Below are 22,437 nucleotides of genomic sequence, written 5' to 3' on the forward strand. Positions count from 1 at the left end.
AAAAAAGCCAAAATTTCTGGAAAAACACTAATTTTTATGTCACACATATATGACTGAAATGAATCTACATTAAAACTTCATTTCTCCTTCTATCAAATAGCAGACATATATGTCTAACATGGCTCACGTGAAATATTTTAGCGTCAGACATATATGGTTGACATGTTGCTAAACGTATTGATTTTGTTGATAGATTATGAACTATTAGATTAATTTAAATAATATATGAGTTGCTTCAAGAATAATTTGAATAATTCTAGTATCATAGTAGGTACTTGATTGTCATTGTAATTCAATTTAAATAATTTTCTTACCATTTTTCAATTTTCGATTCGCCACTAATTCGCTCATCAACTCTTTGTTTTTCTGGAAAAGAAAAATGTATTTTAGTAAAATACTATATTATATTTGTATCTCATCAAAGAACCAAAAACAAATGATTCAAGAAGACGAACTAACTTTTTTTTTAAAAGTAGACAAATTTAGATTAGAAAATCACTTCAGTTTAAAATAAACTTATTCACTCTTATTTTATTTATTGGCTAACATTGTAAGCTATTTAGCTAAGTCAGAAAATAATTTATTTATTTATTTATTTATTCATAAGCAAGGCGTAATTAATAATAATAAATTTTCTTTAGGGCTCTTGTCAAGAATAATGAAATATTTTTTTTATTTCGTTTTATTTAGCAATCAGAAATACATAAAGATTTCTATGATCTAAAATGACAATATTTAAGAGCGATGCCTAAGAAGAGCTCCAATGAGATCTTCTCAGTTTAACAATGAATATGATAAAATTATATTAGAAATAAATTTAAAAAAATATTATAAATTTTATAGAATAATAATTAATATCCTAAACATTTATTTAACAATATAAGTAAAAACGGCAGAGAACAATTACTCAATTTCAATATAAATTATAAATGTTTTTCTTCTAAAATACGAAAATTTATTCTAAACTCACGTGCTTTTCTATCCTAAAATTATATAATTTATTTATTATAAGATAAGTAAGATATTTTTTTTTAATATGTATCTTTTACAACAATTTTATAACTATTTTTTTATATAAAAAAAGTTTGTTTATCATAATTATTAATATTAATTTTATGACTGCAATAGCAATATAAATAAATTATATTATAAAAACAAAAAAACTTGTTTCAATAAACTAATGTAACAAAAAATTGTTGACCTAGAAAATAATTCCGTTTCTTTATTAATCATGATTGTAACATTATAAATACTAGAGGTATTTAGCAATAATTTAAATACTTTTTTTTATCATATTATATTGATGTAGTTTTTATAGGAAATATAATTATAAATTAATTATGAAGTAGAAAAATATCTTTATTATTGATATTAGTGATTTTTAATTCATTCAGAAAAAGCAAAACTTCAAAATATAAAAATTATAGAAACACAATATCATGGTAAAACATTTTTTGTTGCCCATTATTTAAAAACAATTTTTCTGGATGATGACAAATACGTAATGTCAAAACGTATAAATATATAATAGTCTATATTTGCTTATTTTTAATATATATATATATATATATATATATATATATATATATATATATATATATATATATATATATATATATATATATATATATATATATATATATATAAATCTATTTTGATTTTAAACGGCGTATTATTTACTACAGCCACTGGAGTCATTTGTGTAATAAATTCGGTGTCATATAAGGTCGTTTGAATTAAATTCAATTAATTTGTGTCGAAACCGTTTTAATATGTTGGCTTAAATATAAATATAAATATACACAAAACCCTGCTTTAACAATTCAGAACACATATGTAGAGAGAAGAAAATATCATAAGAAAAATAATGATCTTGAAATTATAAGAATATTTAGCTATTATCTTATAAGTGAAATTTTAGCAATTTTCAATTTAACTCTGCGAAGTTTTTAAAATGCATTTTCTGATTGCTAAATTAATGAATAAAAATGCAATAGTTCTAATCGAAGCCTTAAATTTCACAAATGAGAAAATATAAATTTTACATTTGCCTTTAATAATTTTTTAGGATAGGAATATCATATTGAATAGAGTAGAGTGGGGCACAAAGGTTCAATTTGACTTTGAGAAATAATATTGTAAAAACCAAACTAATAATATCACAACAAATTACACATAACAAAAAAACAACTAATTGACTATGTTCAGTGAAACTTCCAGGTAATTCTTCACTATAAAAATTGGTGATTTTGCTGTTTTTCAAAAAATTGTCCTCTGGTCCTTTTTACCCCATAAACGGTGTAAACGATCAGGGAGCAAACAGATCCAATGCCTTATTTTCAATTTTGAAGAGATATTACAAAATAAGCCCCGCTCTACTCTACTTGTTTTTGACAAATATTAAAAAGCAGATAATATTAAAAGATTATATTTATGTAAATTTTATTTTGAAAATATTTGCACGCATTTTTATACAGTATCTCTGATACAAAATATGATACTCATAAAAATATGTAATTATCTCTAGAAAAATCGATTTTCATGTAAATATCGAGAGCTTTTGTTATAATCGGATCGCATTTCCGCGATAAAAACTTTATATAATATTATCTGCACGTGAAAACAGATTAAATTTGCAAAACACATATTGAAAATTCCTTTCATAACAAAATACTAGAGAAAACTCATCTTCCGTAATAAATGATAATCTCATGGAAAAATTCTGATTAATAATGGTCAATGAAAAATAAAAAAAAAATAAAAATAATATTATTATGATCGTAAAATTAATTATGTGAAGACTTGATACATTAAAGAAACTGAGGGTCTAAAAATATTATAAAGGTTTATAGAATATTTTTGATCTTGAGTTTATTTAATCTGCACAGATTTAGTATTAAGATCCTAATTGTATTTTTTAATTAGATCCATATTTTTTTTTATTGTTATTGATGCATTAACGAAGAAATATGATAAAAAAGTTAGACGAAAAGAAAAAAAATTATAATATTTATAAAAAATATTTTTTATTATTACTTTAGAATTCACTCCATGAAGGAGAAGTCTATGTTTAAAATGATTCATAATAAAAACAAGTCTTCATTTCTTTTAAACATTATGAATTTAAAAATATATTATTTGCCATTTATATGCTTATTTTGTACGTAAATATTATTTATGCATGTCTTTTTTTAAAGTTCATTTGCAATTTAGAAATTTTGCATACAAAAAATTTGCATACAATAATCCGTGATCTTGTACCTATTGTTCCCGTCAGGTTTCTAATCATTAGTTATATATATACATTTTTGAAATATACAAATAAGCAAAGAAGAAATTTAATTTGCCATTCATTTTAATCTAAATAAAAATATATAATTTTAATAAATCTTTTATCAAATAAAGAAAATTACTTTTGTGATATGAGACTTAATTTTTTAATTTGATATGCATTAACGTTTGCCTTTCTAGTTAAAAATATTTACACTTCATTTATAAAGTACAATTTTTAAGATGTGGAACATTATTATTGTCATAAGAGCTTTATTTTTTAAATTAGTGTCCATAAACTCTTGCCCTTTAGTTAAAAATATTTATTTACTTTAGACAAAACAAATGTGAAAAATGACACAAATTTTGTTTATTGATCAGTTTGGTTTATAAGGCTATTTGTTCTACAAATTTTTGTATAGAATGTTTTATAGAATAATATTAAATACTACAAAATAAAATGCATTTAAAACTTACAGATGATTAATATTTTTGTATAATTACTATCAGAAATAAAATATTATATAATATCAGAAATAAAATTTTTAGTAATTGTGTCTACAATAAATAATTTTTGTGTAAAGTGCAGCATAATATACAAATGAGTAAATAATATTTTACAAAATACAAAATTGCATTTTTATTATTCATAAAGTTTTCTTGATTTGCAAAATCTAACCATTGTTAATAATTTTCAGAATTTATATAAATGTAAAAAATAAAAAATAAACTTACTTTCAATATTTCAAACATCTTGAATGTTTTTGCAAAACACTATTCAGAAAATTTTATACTTTTTATTTTACCTATATAATAACACCATATTTATTCAAGTTACTAAAAGTTATTGTAAATATTAATATAAATATTATTCATATTTTTTTTATAATCTTTCACTATATATTTGGGACTAAACACTATAAACAAAATTTTTAATAAAAAAATCTTTTGTTAATATATTTATTGTTAATATTTTGTTAATGTGTTAATTATTTTGTTAATATATTTTATTTGTGATTATGAATTTTCTTTAATGTTTATTTGCTCTTGAATTGATATTGAGTTAATATTTACAATATTCAATAAATGTACTAAAAATTATGTTTATAAATGTACTAGAAATTATTTAAATTTTGTAAAAAAAACTGCACTAATATTAGAAATTTTCAAATCATTAAGTATCATATTTTATTTAACACTTTTATAAAAATTAAATAATTTTTATTTTCACTTCACTTTTTAATATTATTCGATTTAGTGTTTTTTATTTTCATTTTGATTCATTTTATTTTTATTTATTATCTAATACATTTATATTAAATATATTATTCATGACTGTATTTGGCTTACCATAAGTAAGAAATGCAATTTTAGTAGTATCAAATTAATATTAAAAATAGTTCATTTAACTAAAATTAATTTTAAATTTTGATTGAATATATTATGTGCAAGATTTCATTCCTGTGTTTGGTTCAAAAAAGCTTGAATTTAACTATTTTTCATGATTTTAACTATTTTTTTATTGTTTTACTTTTTGAGTCAAAACAAGATAAAACAATTATTTGTCATTAACTTTTCATAAATATTTACTAAACAAGTACAATTTAAATATTACACATTCACTGACACTTTATAACTGGTGCAACATTCATTAACGCAACATTTATTAACGTTTCAATTTAATGCTGATTTATGATATTTTTGTTCCCACTCACAACAACAAAACAATCTAACACTAAACTGTAAACATCGATGACATTTTTTTAAATTCATAATATTTTTATTAATATTAATAAATTAATTATTTAATTAATCAATTTATGTCAGCACGTTTGTGCAAAAGCGTGGTCGCACATCAAATGTTATATGGGAAAGCACATATGTGTATTATGGGCTCGAGCAAAATCATCGACAGAGATAAACTAGGAAACTTGTTGATTGTTTTGATAAAAAATATAAAAATTTAGAGAAAATAAGAGTCACGGTTATTTACTGAAGAATCCGTCCAAATATTCTACTTGATACTACAATTTTCTTTGTGGTAGTGTACTAAATTGATAGGATTTGGCAGGAATGCAACAAGGATAATACAAGTTAATATAATATAAATAAAATTAGTGGTGCACTTTGAAAAATTTTGAACTTTTGAAAATAAAAAACATTTTTGGAAAAAAATGACTGACAAAAAAAAGTTTTCTTTTTTTGACAAATTTTGGAAATTTCGAACTTATTTTCTGAACAGAATATTTTCATACAAATGTAATATTCAAGAATAAAATATGTCATGAACTTATTAATCAATCAATTAAACAATCAAAATCCCTATTAATTCTAGCATGATAAAACACATTCAGGACTTTTAATTTTTTAAAAAAAATGCTACTATAGTAGTGTGTATATATACACACCTATTATTAATTATAAGTTTTAATGAATGTATGATTTAATTTTGTAAATTTATATTTTTTGAATCCGGCCCTGTTCTAAATAGTAATGTGTGTGACACTTATAACAATAACTATTATGCCACTGTATCTTAAATTAAATCAGAAAATATATATCTGAGTAGAGAATTGAGATAGAGGAACTTCTTCACATAATGTTACCTAACCAAATTAGTTATATATATATATATATATATATATATATATATATATACATAGTTTTTTTATTATCATTAGGTTAATTAAAAATTTAAAAAAAATGAATTCATTATATAAACAAAATCTAGATATATATTTAAACGGTATAAGTTAGTACTTTCCATATGGTACTTCAAGTAAAGTATCATCTTATGTGACAAGAATAAGTGAAATATTTCAGAATATATATATATATATATATATATATATATTTATTTATTTATATATATATATATATATATATATATATACATATATATTTATCTTGGACCATCCATCATTTGAATGGATGAAGGGATATCGCTTCAGCATGATATATGACCCAATTATCTATTTATGGGTTTTGAATGAAAATAAGCAGGAAAAATATTTGAGCAGTCAGAAACACATTTCGGTAAATTGAAAAACCTGTAGGATTCAAGAAAAAAACTAATATTTTCAGATGATTGATTGAGATTAATATGATTTTTTTCAATAAAAATTGATTTGTATTGTAATTGTATTTTGCTCATTTTTCTTGTTTATACATTTTTTCCTAAAATTCATATCACTCTGTATCATATATTTTTTTCTATAAAATAAATAATGCTTTATATTCATATAAATTCACACACCAGAGATACTCGGTTCGTACCATGGCACTGACACAGAATTGTCAGTTCATTGGATATGGAATATGATTACAAGTTAGAAAAAACAGAAATGTTAGAATTAGTGTAGGATGTATAAAAAATATATCAAAGTAGAGGCAAAGGTGTAAAAAATAAAAAATAGTAAATTAATAAGTAAATTAAGATGAAAAAGCAATTTTACAGAAATTAAATAGTTCTTCTAACTCTGCTAATACCAGATCAAGGTTATCTGTGTGATCTGTGTTATGTCTGTAAAAATGTACTCTCTGTAATATAAGTTTTAACACTTTCGACTCGGGAGTCGGACTGCCAGTCGGTACGCTGCGCTCGGAATATTATTGTGCTATACTTATCTCTCAACTCGTAATTTTTTTTTGTATCGGATTTTTTCAAAATGTGGTTATATTGCTTTTAAATATAGTTATTATGATAATAAAATAGAAAATTTTGAAAATTAAAAAAAATTGCACTCTATATTGTTTGAAAAATCATTTCTTCACAGATCTTTATTAGAATTATGGGGATCATGAGCTAATAAATTAATTTTGTTATATATTTATTTATAAAATTAATAAATTAATCAATAAATGGATGTAATAGTAAATTAATTTTCAAAAAATAAAAAAAAATTAAATGTAAGTTTAGTTTGCGACGAGTCGTCGCCGACACGATTTGCCGCCGGAGCGGCGGCATCCGAGCTTAACGGTAAAACATATCATGCCGCCGGAGCGGCGGCATCCGAGCGCAACGGTAAAATGACTATGCCGCCGGAGAGGCGGCATCCGAGTCGAAAGGGTTAAATTGGTTAAATAATATAGCTATTATTTTGTAAAATCCCTTAAAAACTGAAATACAACATTTGACCTGTTTGTCCCCAGCTAATAGGGCAAAAAATACATTTCTACAATGATGAATGAGTTGGGAGTTTCACTGAACATAGTCAGATTGTTGTTTGTTTGTTGTGATATAATTGGTTTGGTTTTCATGATATATTTTCTCAAAATTAAATTGAACCTTTGCGCCTCATCTTACTCTAGACTTGAGATTTTGTTGTATTTTATATTTTTACAATTTTTTACCAATTAATACCCAAGTTTGAGATTACATTCGAGTTCAGCGGTAAAAACTACATTGTAAAACAAATGCACACCTAATACAGACAATATTTTCATCTTCATCTGTGTACTTGACTATCTTTAGTCTTCGAATTGTTTAATTACGATACGAAAACAATTTCAGCAATTTGCCTCAATGTTCAATTTTATGCAGCAATAGTTTATATTTATATACCAACAAAGTTCATAACTATAGTGGTGAATGGCATCGTGTCTTAAGGGGGTATTCTACTGTAGAGGCATGAATTTCGCCCGGTTTTTGAAGCGCTGTATAAAGGAAACAAATAATATTTTTACTATCGATTTTTTTATCATTTGTTTATTGATATTTTATTATTACACAAAAAAATTATTAGAAAAAAAAATAAAATTCACAAAGTTATGAACAGTCAAAGTGGGGGCTCAAAAAAAGAGAGTGTCCTGGCGTGCATGATTCCCACCCTGCTGGTGATTTGAAACATAAAAAATAGATGGATTCTGATTATAGATGCCGCTATCGTATGACCCTTGGATAAGTTAAAAAAAAATTGTTTGAATGGCGGCAGTTTGAAAAAAAATATCTTTTTTCATGTTTTTTTAACAATTCCGAATTTTTTAAAAATACTAAATGAAAAGTTATAGTTTTGGGCAAGGTCCATACGATAAAGAGATGTATAGAAAAGATCCTCTCCAAATTTGAAGTAAATCGGTTCATTAGAATTTGGGATATCCTTACCGTCAGCTCGAAAAAAGTAGTTCCGAGAAAAACGCGTTCAAAGTTTTGAGACAAGTCGGACCCGAACCGAGGCCACGTCACTAAAACGGCTATAACTCACGAAATAATAGTAATTTTGAAAAATCCTTTCAATGACATATTTTTGAATAACTAAACTTTGGAAATATTAAAAAAAAATTCGATTTTTTCAAAATTCTACAGTAGAATACCCCCTTAAGGCAAATTACCGGAACTTCCCATACCGCAATAAAATATTTTGAGAATATTAAATCTTTTAAAACATATTATTATAAATACTGTAACTTTCAATTACTATAACTGACCATGCGGGAAGTTAAAAACCGTACCATTTAAAATTTCTCACACAAGTCAGGAAATCCGAAACTAGCCATCGCTAAAAAAGCACTTACTTTCCATATTTTCATATTATATTTCCCATGCACTTTTTTCCATCGGATCGGCCTTGATCGAAATCTCTGTTACCATTTAGCTGAATTTATGGCCTGCCGGATCCCCGGACTCGTAAATGGCATTTACGCACTATACTAGTACGACTGGCCTGCGGAAATAGAAAGCCTCCGGGCTAACGGAATAACGGAAACGTTATAACTGGTGAGCGGACGGTTTCCGTTGTCATTAATATAGTCTATGACTGTGTATAAATGGTAATTGATGGTATGGACTTATTGGTTTTTCATATTGGTTTTTGGAGAATTATGAATGATTTTTAACTTTCCGTAGGGTAAGTTAATGTATACGTCCAAAAATTGAATTTGAAAATTTGTGCATACCTTTCGCGTTTCGAAGGTTTTTGAACATTTTAGCATACTCTAGAAATAATTGATGTGTGTGTATGCATATGTGTATGTATATATGGATACTACTTAGCGTCCACAATTTCGGTCATACAGATTCAAAAAAACATACGATTCTTAATGATGGGGAGACATGCTAATTAGTTTTTGGCAAAGAAGGTCCAGCCAGTTTTTGAGAGCATATGAGCATACGATTCGAATAATTAAAAAAATAATTTGGATAATTGAAATTGTAAGAAGAACAGGTAATTAACTGTTGGCAGACAGGTCCAGCCATTTCGGAAATACAAAGCTAAAAATAGTGGTTTTTGAGAAAACGAAGCATCCGATTCGCATGATTCAAAAAATCTTATGCTTGTATTAACGAAACGATTATTTTTGCGGAAGATATTTTTATTGTTTTTTTTTTTAAATTTCTTCTCATGGTATTGACACCCTACCATATGTAGGTTTTGAGACAACTTTATGGTGTCGATATACAAGTATTTACAGACTTACAGCTGGGTATCTCGAATTCTGAGATTCTTAGCTAATTTAAGCTTAAATGACTGGACTAAAAATTTTAAAGTTCACTCGTATAATTCAAAACAATAATTGCAACTTTTAATAAGATCCTTTATTTTAACTCCGCTTTATTGAGTTTTGCCATTCACTTTTTATAAGCTCTTATATTTTGTCTATAAAATACAAATTATGAAAGTAACAGTATTTATAATAATCTTTATAAAAACACAGCAATTTGCCTTGGCACAATGCCAAACACCACTAATTAACTTCCTGTAGGGTAAGTTATAGTAATGAGTCAAAAATCAAAAATGAAAATTTTTGCAGATCTTCATGTTTCAAAAGTTTCTGAACATTTTGGCATACCTCAGAAAAAATTAATGTGTGTGCGTGTGCGTGTGTGTGAGTGTTTTGTGTGCATGCATTTTTTGTCAATTTTTTGAGGCGCACGAATCACCAGATTTGAACGGTTCAAAAAACATTCGATTTCTATTGATGAGGAGACGTGCTGATTGGTTTTTGATGAAGACAGGTAGAGCGGCTCCAGATATATGGAGCAAGAAGTGCTAAAAATGTCAGTTTTTAATAGAACGTATCAACCGATTTGAATGATCCAAAAACCATTCGATTTGTAATGATAAGAAAAAGTGGTGATTAAATTTTGGCAAAGGCTGGTCCAGCATCTTCGGAGACGTAGAGCTAAATGTGCAAAAAATGGCAGTTTTTGAGAGAACTAAGCATCCGATTTGAACGATTTAAAAACTTCTTGCTTGTGTCGACGAAACGATTGCTTTTGGGGAAAGTTATTTTTTTATTTCAATTTTTTAGCAAAAAAAATTTTTGTGATATCGAAAAATAATTCGGATTTTTATTCTAAATCTAGCTAAAGTTCTAAACGTCACTCCTATACTTCAAATAAATATTTTTAACTTTGCAATACGGTTTATATAATTCTTAGAAATATGAGATAAGATCCTTCACTCTAACACCGATGATCAAGTCTTGTTTATTTACTTTTTATAAAATAAGAATAATAAATATCCTTAGAAATATTCCTCGAATATTTCGTCACGGCACAGGAAGTTCCAGCAATTTGCATAAGGCACGATGCCATACACCACTAGTTTGTTTTGATTTAGTCACGTGTTTTATGACATGAGATAACAGCATGTCAATTCTCTTCAGAATAAGCAATCAATATATTATATTATATTCTGATAATATAATAACAATAACAATGATCTGATATATCATTGTCATTTTTGTCGTTACTAATTGCCACAGTAGATGTTACAACTAACCCTAAAAATGGTGTAAGTTGTAACACCGCACTTTTTCTAGAAAATGACTAATTGTGAAATAATAAAAAATAGTTATGGAATTATTTTGACTTGATTAGGCAGAGGAATAGTTAAAGCAGCTACCTAGCTTTGTTGCGTGGAAATGTAATCAGTCGATCCCAAGATATATTAATTTGAAAACAACTTTTACAAAAAGCATCTAGCTCCCCTATTGACAAAAAAAATTGATAAAAAAATCACCTCCCAAATCAGCCTGAAGTCGTGTTGTTCCACTCTCAACAATTCGCACGTCGTCCTGGTGGTGACAGTACTCTCCCGAGGAAGATCGTGCAGAATCGACTCTCCAAAAGTGGCCCCTACACCAAGACTGCATAGTGTCACTGGTATCTGAAATAAAAGAAATAATTGTCAATATACTACAGAATATATATACAAAGTTTAATCTATAAATTCATGTCGAGTCGTGATAAATGTACAACCAAAGATTTAATTTCAGATTTACCTTCGCTCTCGGTTTGAGATGATAAACCCCTTTCTGGGGCCACATAACCAACTGGCAGTTTAGCTAAGTAATTATTTCCAACTTGACATCGCAACAATGTATCCTTTTGCAAGATAACATAACTTCTTTACAAAACTTTACTTTACAAAACTTATAAAATGTTGCACGATAATAAACTTCACCTCGTGTCTTTTACTTTGTTCACAATCGTAATTACTTTTCACAAGATATCATTTCTCTGGTGTATTTCGTAAAGTTTTCTCAATCTATTTTAGATTTATAAAGGTAATTTAATTTTGTCGTACAAAGGAAAAGAAAACTGTTTTAGAACTGACAATTTAGAATACAATTTCTTATTAGATTCTCATACACTTTTCCCAACCATTTTTTCAGAACAATGTTTTATGTGAAGCTATTAAAAAAAAACAGAATCAAATAACTTGATAAAATATATATTTATCCTCTAGATGGAAAATTATGTTAAGTACACAATTTTCCCTTCATCTACATCAGCTTATATAAAACTCCTATATCTTTTATCATTTACTCCAACAATGTAAATCATAATGGAAAAGTTGAATAGTTCAGTAGAGCTTTTGTGTAACTTTTAGATTAATTTTACTATAATGGAAAAGCTCTTTTGATATCATTAGTTGAAGGGCACTTATATGCTGTATAAGGGCTTTGGAGCAGATTAAAATTAAATGATGAATGAGGTCAAATGGGTTATAGGTCAAAGATGGAAAAAATCAAACGGGATGGTAAAAGACAAAAGCTAGTATAAAACTGAAAATTATGACTATATGTATAGATACTAGATATATATTTTTATTCAAAGCACCCAAAAACATCTAACAATATTAACACTTGATTTAATTTAATATTAATATTTAACAATTAATTAATTTAAAGCTTACGATTGGTTCCATAAGGTTTAGGAACCTTTTTTGTTTTCTAAATATTCAAGAAAATGATGCACTTTAATAATAATAAGATTTAGTTTCAAAATTAGAATCTCTTTCCTAAATATTGAAATAAATTATTAAGTTCGTAATGCAACTAAACAATTTTTTTTTTATTTTACTATTGAAGTTTTCCTTGCAAATTTATTCACATATTTATTTGTTTATATTAATTTTATAATGTTATATGATTAGAAGTAGTTTATTTGTTCATCATTAAGTCCATCATATATTATATATTCTATATTAAGTTTAAATTAATCTCATTTCTTTCGTATCTCGTGAAAATTTAATCTAATTAGTTTAAATATTAAAGCAAGTTCAACAAAAAATTCATAAAATGTACTGACAAATAAATTTAATTTGCCTGTTTTGTGTGTAAATTTTAATATTAATTTTTATTCAAGTAATCATTATTAAGTTTTAAATTCTTTTCTTCCTTGTGAAACCAATAAAATTCGTTTGAATATTAGAAAACGTCTAAAAAAATTTTTTTTTTGTTTTGAGATTATATTTTAAAAAGTTTCCAATATTCTAAATTTGCTCTTTAGCTATTTTCGTTTTTTTTTATTTTATATGTTTTTTTCTCTAAAAACATTCAAATTATTGTGGTTATTAAAAAAGGTCTATAAATAAATCAGTAGATATTTTAAAGTGTTATATATATATATATATCTATATATAAATATAGAAAAAATCAATAATAAAATTTATTATTACTACTTGAAGTTTTAAGTATCTGCTCTGTGAGAAATAATAAACAAATAATTTAAATTGCCTTATTTTTAAATTAATAATATGATATAATAAATAATACGTTATTTTTTTTATTAATTTATAAAATTTTGACTTATTTCTTGTTATGATGTGAAATCATTTATTATAATACATATTTAAAAAAATATATTTCTACTTGAAGTAATAAAATTTTGATACACTGTGAGGAATTCTCATAAAACTAAATGTAAGTTATTTTAATTAAATTAATATTTACAAAATTTTACAAAATTTACAATATTTTACAAAATTTACAATATTTTACAAAATTTGAGTTTAAAAAAATTATTAATGATTTGAAATTTAGTATGAAAATCTATCATAAAAAATATAATAATGCGTTGATTTTTTAATTTTATTTAAAGATTAAAATCAAATTAAAAATTATATTTTAGCCTTTTATATTTTATTAATATTTTAAAATAAAAATATTAATTTAGCATATTATATAATTTTATATAAAATTATATTTTTTCACTTAAAATAAAACTCCAGTTACTGTTTATTTTGGGTTTAAGATTAGATTCCTAGTTTATGGACTAATTTTAGTTATTTTAATAACATTTATGACACAAAAATAGACAGAAACAGTATAAAGCAAATAATACATTTGGAATAATTTAAACTTGCAATTTATTTTAAGCGGATTTGTCTGCAAACTTTATGTACAGAATAGTTGTAGGTTAATCTCTTAGCAAAATATAAATTTGTTACATTCGTGTTTGGTTTAAACTCAATTCTAAAATAAATCTAATATAAATCTTGTAAATTATTAATTTAAAAAAAATGGCATAATTAAATCTTTTACTTGTAAAAATAGTTATGCAATTTCATAAAAATTTGCAAGTACAAAAATAGAATAAATTATCCACTATCTATTAATATTTCGAAGCATCAGATAATCCCCAGATGCATTAGATTTACATCTTTTTAATATTAGATAATATCTTATAAACATTTTCCATTTATCTTCTAAAGTCATCAAGGTAACATTTTCCCGACAAGATCTTGTAACACGACTGAAATTGAAAAATAATTCATGTTATCCTGAGTGATGCTAGAAACGAAATTGTTAAGAAAATTCCGAGGAAAACTCGTCGGATTAGCTGTCTTGCATTTTCCGAAGTAGACGAGAATTCTGTCTTGTGGAATTAGTTTTGAGATAAGATAGGATTTAAGATATCGATTTTAAATTAATTCTTGAAAAGGACTAATTGTGCTGGTTAATGATTCAATTTGGTATAGAACTAAATTTAAATAATATTCATGACATCAGTCTAAGATCCATGATAGTATAGCAAGATAAATTAATTTAGATTTATTTTCTATTAAAATTAATAATTTCTCAATATATATATATATATATATATATATATATATATATATATATCTTATAAACCAACTTTCGGAAGGTATTAATGTTTTAACTAGAATATACGATTTGCAAATTTTATGTATTCTCAATGAGTAGATAGTAAGGAATAGAAAAAGAAGAATGAAGATAAGTTGAGAAGTATATACAATAAGAAGAATTAAGAATAAAGAAGAAAGATGAAGAAAGAAGAATGAATTATAAAGAAAGATGAATGAAGAACGGAGAAGTAAAATTAAAAAATAAGAAGGAAGAAAAGTTTAAAAGTATATACGATAAGAAGAATTAAGAATGAAGAAGAAAGGTGAAGAAAGAAGGATGAATTATGAAAAAAGATAAATGAACATCGAATAAGAAAGATGAAAAAATAAGAAGGAATATAAGTTGAAAAGTATATACGATAAAAAGAAGAGGATTTAAACTAAAGAAGATAGTATAGAATATAAATGCATAGAAGTAATGTGGTAGATGGCTGGTCAAAAAAATACTATAGTAATTTTTTGCATATATATTAACTTGAATATATAAGAAAACAATTTCTTTAAGCCATATTGAAAGTCTCAAAAAAACTATTTTATGCAGAAGAACTGAAGACAAAGGTTTGTGAATCCCTGGTATATATATATATATATATATATATATATATTTTTACCTTTGATAACGTTAAGCACCTGTCAATGTCAGTTTTAATAAGACCACTAAGGTTTTCTTATGAAGGTTAATGGCATAAACAGTAAAAATAATCTCAGCAATTATTATTTGCATATTAAAAGTGAGTCACTTTTTTTAATTTTTAAAGCTTAGGATTTATAAAAACAAACAATAAATCTACTTGACTATAATAATTTTCTTGTTATTGATATTTATTTGCACATACAAGTCAATATATTCACTTATTATTATTATTGACTATTCATTTTTATTAAAAGTTTTGAGAAAATGAACTAGGATTTATTACTATTTCACTCTTGATATAATACCAGTATTATTTTTTAGCATTATTTCAAATAAATTATATATTTACTATTTTGTTATATATTAACTATATGTTTCAGATATTTTTATGTCGATTTTTTATATTTAATGATTAATTACTTTGATTTTTACTAAGCTTGTTCCTCAAAGTTACAATAAAATGAAATATTATTTTAATAATGTCTTGTTATAAATTCTAAATTTTAAAAATAGTGTGTCCATATAATTGTCAAATTACCAATATATTCATTTTATTGTTGGTAAAGATGTTCTAGCAGAATAATTCATACGATTTAATTAAAATATTAGTTTATCAGAAATTTGGTCAAGGACGTTGACTATTTATAAAGACCATAAGATTTTTCTTCTAAAAATGCGTTTTATATAATTTTATTTACTTTCTTATCAAAATATTGATAAGACGAATTAGAATTTACGCAATTGCTGATAAGGTTGCGAGATTCTTGTATGGAAAAATGATGAAATTTATATAAACTAGGTATAAGTGGCATTTTGACTCAATTTTGGTAATACATTTTTACAATTAAAAACGCACAAAAATCCTTATGAAGCTCTCATTGTATTTCAATACATGGTTTTAAAAATTTTAAGTAGTTTTACGAAAATCCATTTTTCAAATAAGCTAATTTCTGGGAAATAAATGTCAAGTTTTGGGCACTAATATGTCAATTTTTGTATACATTACTCTTTCCAATTTTAGAGTCAAGCGATTCAGAATGACTTGAAGCATCCAAGACACAAAATAAGCAAATCTAAGTTTCTAAATATTCTTTAGGGAATTCAATGATAACTATTACGGAATATTAGAAATTAATTCAGTGTAGTTAAATTTGTATTATTCATTAAATATTTATCGGATACCACTTGAAATATAAAAAATAAATCAAATCAAATCAAAATAAAATCTTCCAAGTACCAAGAATAATTTAGTGTAACCTTCTTAATTCATAATTAGAAGGTATTAATAAATTATTTATTTATATATTTTTCATTATGGCTGCTAAATTTTATATTAAATCATCACATGGCTAACCAATAATTAAATTTAAATTTCCACTTATTTTAATTTTTATTCTTACTCATTTGCATTAACGTTTGACTTATCAGTATTGAATTAACTACAATAATTATTATTTACTATCTGGATGAAAATTCAAACTCAAAGCAATTAGACTGCCTCTAAAAATAATTCATTCTGAAACAGCATTTTTCATCACAAGAATTGCAAATTAAATTCTATGCAGCGTAACACAAAAATTTCTGTTTCACCAGGTGTACGCTTTTAAAATCTAATAATAATTATAAATAAAAAAGTAGTAAAAATAAGAGAGTATGAAGTGGTTCATTTACAAACATGAGAACAAAATAATTATTGCTCTTCACATTATAATTAGAATAATTACGTCGGTACTAATTTGTAACAATCTCGTTAGTCGACGCACGTGGATATTATATGAGAGAACAGTTGGGAATTAATCACTTTGAATTTGAAATTTTACTGAATTTTAAGTTGAACATGGAGTAATTAAAATATTAATTTGATATAAAAATATTATAGAAATTTTTTACAAGCCATAGGTTTGTAAAGCTATAGTTTCAGGCAATTGCCTGAAAGTAGACGGATGCTTGGTAATATTAAATTTGGTTGGATAGAAAATTTTTAGTTATGGACAAAAATTATATCCCTAATTAATCCAAAAACAATCAGTATATTTTATAGATGGATTCTAAATGCTAAAATACCTCTGGATAATTATATTTTTGCTCTTAAACATTATTTTTACATATTTCTCATCTTATCATATCCCATATTTTTACATGAATAAATTGAAGGTTTTAGAAAATTTTTATAATTTAAAAAATATACCATATCATTATTTAAAACACATGGCAATAAATAGTTTACTTCAAATTTGCTATAAAAACAAAAAATATTTAATTTGTTTTAAACAAACCGGATATATCTCATATTTTTACAACAATACATTGAGGGTTTCGAAAAATATTCATAAATATAAGAAAAAAGTTTTATATGATTATTTAATACATACAATAATAAGAGAATACCAGTAGCTTTTCAATTTGCTATAAAAATAAAAATAATTCAAAAGTTTTTGAAAAATCTTATATCGTGATAAAAATGATCATCCGAAGTATTAGATGAGAAGAATGCTTTATTAAATTGATAAATATTAATATGCAAATTAAATATTTCCCTATATATAAATTAAGATTATTTGAAAAATATTGTTGATAATTTAGAAATGATATCTTTGTATTATTAGCTTATAAACTTAGTGCGTATAAATTATTTTTTACCCAGAATCTGGTATTAAATTGGAAATTAATAGATGTATTTTTTTGGTATTTTTTTAAAAAAAATTATGAATGGGAAAATCACTTAACACAATTTATAATTCACAAAGACAAATTAACACACAAATAAAAAATATTTTTAATACATTAATTAAAGTTTGCACATCAAATTTAATGATCAAATATTATTGCAGATATTTTTGCAAACTTTCTACTGATAGCACTATCAAATTAAAAACATTAGATAAATTTCTCACTTGAGATTTAATCACTAAATATTATTTCAAATTCGATACTGATAACACTATCTAATTAAAAACATTAACTAGATTCATCTTAATGACCAAATATTTTTGCCAAATTATTACTGATCACACTATCAAATTAAGAATATTAAATAAAGTTCTCACATGTGATTTAAGGACCAAATATTTTTGCCAATTTTCTACTGACACACTATTAAATTAAAAATATTAAAGGATGTTTTTGCTTGAAATTTATTCACCAAATATTTTGTCAAATTTGACACTGACAATCAAATTAATAACACTAAATAAAGTTCTCACTTGAGATTTAATGACCAAATATTTTCCCAAATTTGCTACTGATTACACAATGAAATTAAATATTATCTTGACTCAAATATGCACTGTAAACACCTCTAAAAAATTGTAAAAAAATTCATTCATTTTTATTAACATATGTTTTTGATGGTAAACAAATATGCACATTACTTGGAATTATAAATGCTAATTGATACCACTGAGTTTTCGCCAAATTCTTCACCAATTCAAATGAATAATAATTTTAAAAAAATATATTTATTACCACATCACTTTATTTTTTTTTTGACACTACAAAGTAAAATTTAATCCTCACATAAATTTAAAAAAAATCCTCCACCACATGTTTTCCAAAATTATCCTTTAAACGCACGAGCAAACTACATGCTTCTTTCGTTCAAATTTGCACAGTAAACACTTTGAAATAATTTTTTTTCAAATTGCAAAATGTCATTCATTTCCAATAACATATGTTTTTTTCGTAAATAAATATGCAATTATAATTCATAGTAGATCACACGGTCTCAACGTTTCTACTAGTGTTTTTTTACTCAATACTATATAATGCCGTTTGTGATTTTGTTCTGACATATGTGTGACGTGATCAGGAGACACGTATCAACCTGAACCAGGGTTGGGTTGGGTAAAAAAATTAGTAAAAAATATAAAAATGGTATAAATCGAAAGATCGGTTGTTATGTAAAACATAAAAAATATGAGTGATTTCAATTTGTTAATAAATAATCTTACATTGCTTAAGTAACTTCTTAATTTGTCTGTGGAATTTAGTGATTTTTTTTAAAATGTGAAATGACATTATTAATATTTTTTTATTACTTTTACTTCGAGCATTTAGCCACCTATAGCATTTAATTTTCTATATTCTATATCAGCTTTATATGTTTTCTGCACTATTTTGCATATATATTCTATACTATCTATCTATTTTTGTATATATATTAGGTTGTCAAATATCTCCCTTCCGCTTTTTTGCTCTTGGTTTATAAAACCAAAAAGGCCGAAGGGAGATATTTGACAACCTAATATATCCTATTCTATCTAATCTTTAACTCTTTGCAACTGATTTCTAATTCTTGATTTTTCTTCTAAATCTGATCTTGAATTCTAATCTTGCTTCTTCTTGCTTCTTCTTACTTCTAAATTTTTATTCAAATTCAACTGAACTTAACTCAGGTCTTCTCGGGATACTCGGTTCGAGTCCTGGCACTGTCATAAAATTGTCATTCCATTTGTTGGATTGAAATTAAGTACAATTTGAATTGTTGATTTATAATAGAATACAATTTTAAGTTAGAAGAAGAAGCAAATTTAGAAGATAAAGAAGAGAATGATGAATGATGAAGAAGAATGATGAAGACAGTCGCGAAGAAAATAGGAGGATATCTAAAGATAGTATACGATATAATAAAAATTGAATATAATATACGATGGTATATAATATTATCAATATAGTATTTTGTATATATGAAAATATTGTAAAATTGTTGTAGGTGACTAAATGCTCTAAGTGAGGCCAATTTTCTTTACAACTGACTTGTTCACACTTCTTATCTTCTAACCTTGGTTCTTCTTCAAACATCTAATTCTATTCTATCTCAAATCGAAAATTCAAATTCTACTTAATTTCAATTTAACAAATCAAATAACAATTCTATGTCAGTATCAGGACTCTAACCGAGTATCCATGACATGTGAGTCGACCTTGCTGGTGATCTAGCTATTTTCACCACAACTAACTTGAACTCACTACAATTCCCTGAAGTTAAACTTAGAGTTTCAAAACTTATGTGCTGAATTTAGTTGGAAAATGTTGAGGCTTACCGTCAATGTATATCGAATGTTTCAAACAATCGCCAAATCAAAATGTGATATATCAGAAGTAAGGAAGATCCGAGGTCCAATAAACTTATCTGATATATTTGCTCAAATTGAACCAAAAACGTTTTGGAATTTGGTAAACTTCAGGAAAGAAATTGTAAACATAAGATTGGTGCCTAATTGTTATTGTAGATAAAATTTGTAAGCATAAATAGCAAAAAAATAAATCTAAATAGTTAAAAATTAAATCCTAATAGTTACTGTAGATGATATTAGGAAGCTCTATCTATCTTGAGCAGTAAATAAAATACAGTCAAAATAGTAGATCCATAGTTGATATTGACACTGGAGTCAAAATAGTGTATCCAGATCTGTAATCCAAAATATTATTTGGCAAAAAAAATATGACGTCTGTTATTAGTTGGTTACAGAATTGATGATGTTGTAGTATATTTATCAAAAGCATTTTATAAATCCATAGTTGACCAGAAATATCATTACAAGTCAAATATAAAATACTGTCAACATAGGTAATCAAAGAAGAGACATCAACTGATGAGGAAAAAAAGAAGCTGGAAGCAACTGTTTTGAGGTAGTCACAGTCTTCTATTAAGTAATGATAAACATCTTTGGCATTATTATTCGTCAACCTGGATACAATCAAAACTTGATATAAACCTACCACTAGGAAAATCCAGAAAATATTATCTTCTCTGGAACTCTCGTCTCTTAATACAGAAAATTTTCGAGTTTAGGTCTAGTCTCAACTATTTTTGGACGCCTCGACTTATTTTCGACGCCTAATTCATGACCCAATGTCTAAGGTCTGAATTAACTGTTGTGTCACCAATAAACACTGAGGTCTTGGTATACCAAATGGGTATGCCAACGAAAGTCCGGTATCAGGTAGTAAATACGTTAACTACGATGAACCGAGGACTGGACGTACTTTACAAGTAGTCACTGAAGACCAGTGATTATGGTGCTGCATCAAAATCTATATTTTTCAAAACCTCAAAAAATGCTCCTTCTCTGTCTTCATCTATCACGTAGGGGTCACCAATGTGGGAGTAGTTATGAATATGAAAGTGTAAACTCTGCTTGTATAAAAATACATAAAATTTATTGATTATAAAAATTAATGATAAATAAAATGACCTCCAAGTCTAGCTTGCTTGATTTCCCCACACACTACCTAGAGTCAAAACTTGATGTAATGCTACCACTAAGAAAATCAAAAAAAAAAAAATCTCTCGAACCCTCTTCTCTTAATACATAATTAATAGTTTAGATTTCGCTTTCACTATTTTTGGATTCCTAATCTTGGATTTCTTGGATTCCAATATTGGATTTTCAAGAGATAAAGTGATTGCCTTGCTTTTGGGATGTTTGGTTTTGCCTCGACATTTTTTGTACGCCTAATTGTGGATACTTGTAAGATTGCATTTTCATGAGATGAGAACGCAATAACTTTTGTGATTTTGGTTTGGCCTCGACTTTTTTTGAGTACCTAAGCTAGGTTGCTTGTAATATTGGATCTTCAAGTGATGAGAAGACAATCACTTCTGTGATGTTTGGTTTAGTCTGGACTTTTTGTGGATGCCTAATTTAGGATGCTTGTGAAACTAGCTTTTCATGACAAGATAAGGCAATTACTTTTGTGATCAATTATTTTGCAGTGAAGGGTGGTAAATGCTATTTGAACTGGTCAAAAAAGAAGAGCACGTGAATGAATATATATGGTATCAAATTTTATCATCAATACCCACAGTAGGAAGTAGACCTTAGTTTTCTCCAGAATGCATCTTGTAATCCGCTCGTGCTAATATGCGTCTAAAGTACAAAACGTTCTAAGCCAATACGCATTAAACTACCATCGGGCATTGTTTATGTATGATATACAGAATATTGTTTGTACTATATCTTCCGACCACAATGTATCATATTATGCATTTCTGCCACTAAATGGCAAATCCATTCTATTTCCTAAGCCCTCGTCTCAAAATTCATGCACTGCATTGCATACTCGCGTGTATTATTACATAGAAACTGTATCGTAGTATCATCAAACAAGCGAAAATGTTTCGGTCTACTTGATGTCTATTATAATTTAATG

General features: G+C 25.7%; 1 protein-coding gene across 1 annotated transcript in view; it reads right to left on the minus strand.

Annotated features, from left to right (window-relative positions):
• The window catches only part of LOC113364023 (rap guanine nucleotide exchange factor 4), a 126,464-nt gene that overhangs the window by 18,702 nt on the left and 85,325 nt on the right, over positions 1–22,437 (minus strand). Inside the window, exons 4-5 of the mRNA XM_026606484.1 lie at positions 11,235–11,381; positions 315–366 (exon numbers count right to left, since the gene is read on the minus strand). Coding sequence (XP_026462269.1) covers positions 315–366; positions 11,235–11,381 — 199 coding nt within the window. The remainder of the gene's footprint in view (positions 1–314; positions 367–11,234; positions 11,382–22,437) is intronic.

Source organism: Ctenocephalides felis, unplaced genomic scaffold (genome assembly GCF_003426905.1).
Source record: "Ctenocephalides felis isolate EL2017-DRISC unplaced genomic scaffold, ASM342690v1 CF-g0.4_SCAFFOLD_00845, whole genome shotgun sequence".
Classification (NCBI taxonomy): Eukaryota; Metazoa; Arthropoda; class Insecta; order Siphonaptera; family Pulicidae; genus Ctenocephalides; species Ctenocephalides felis.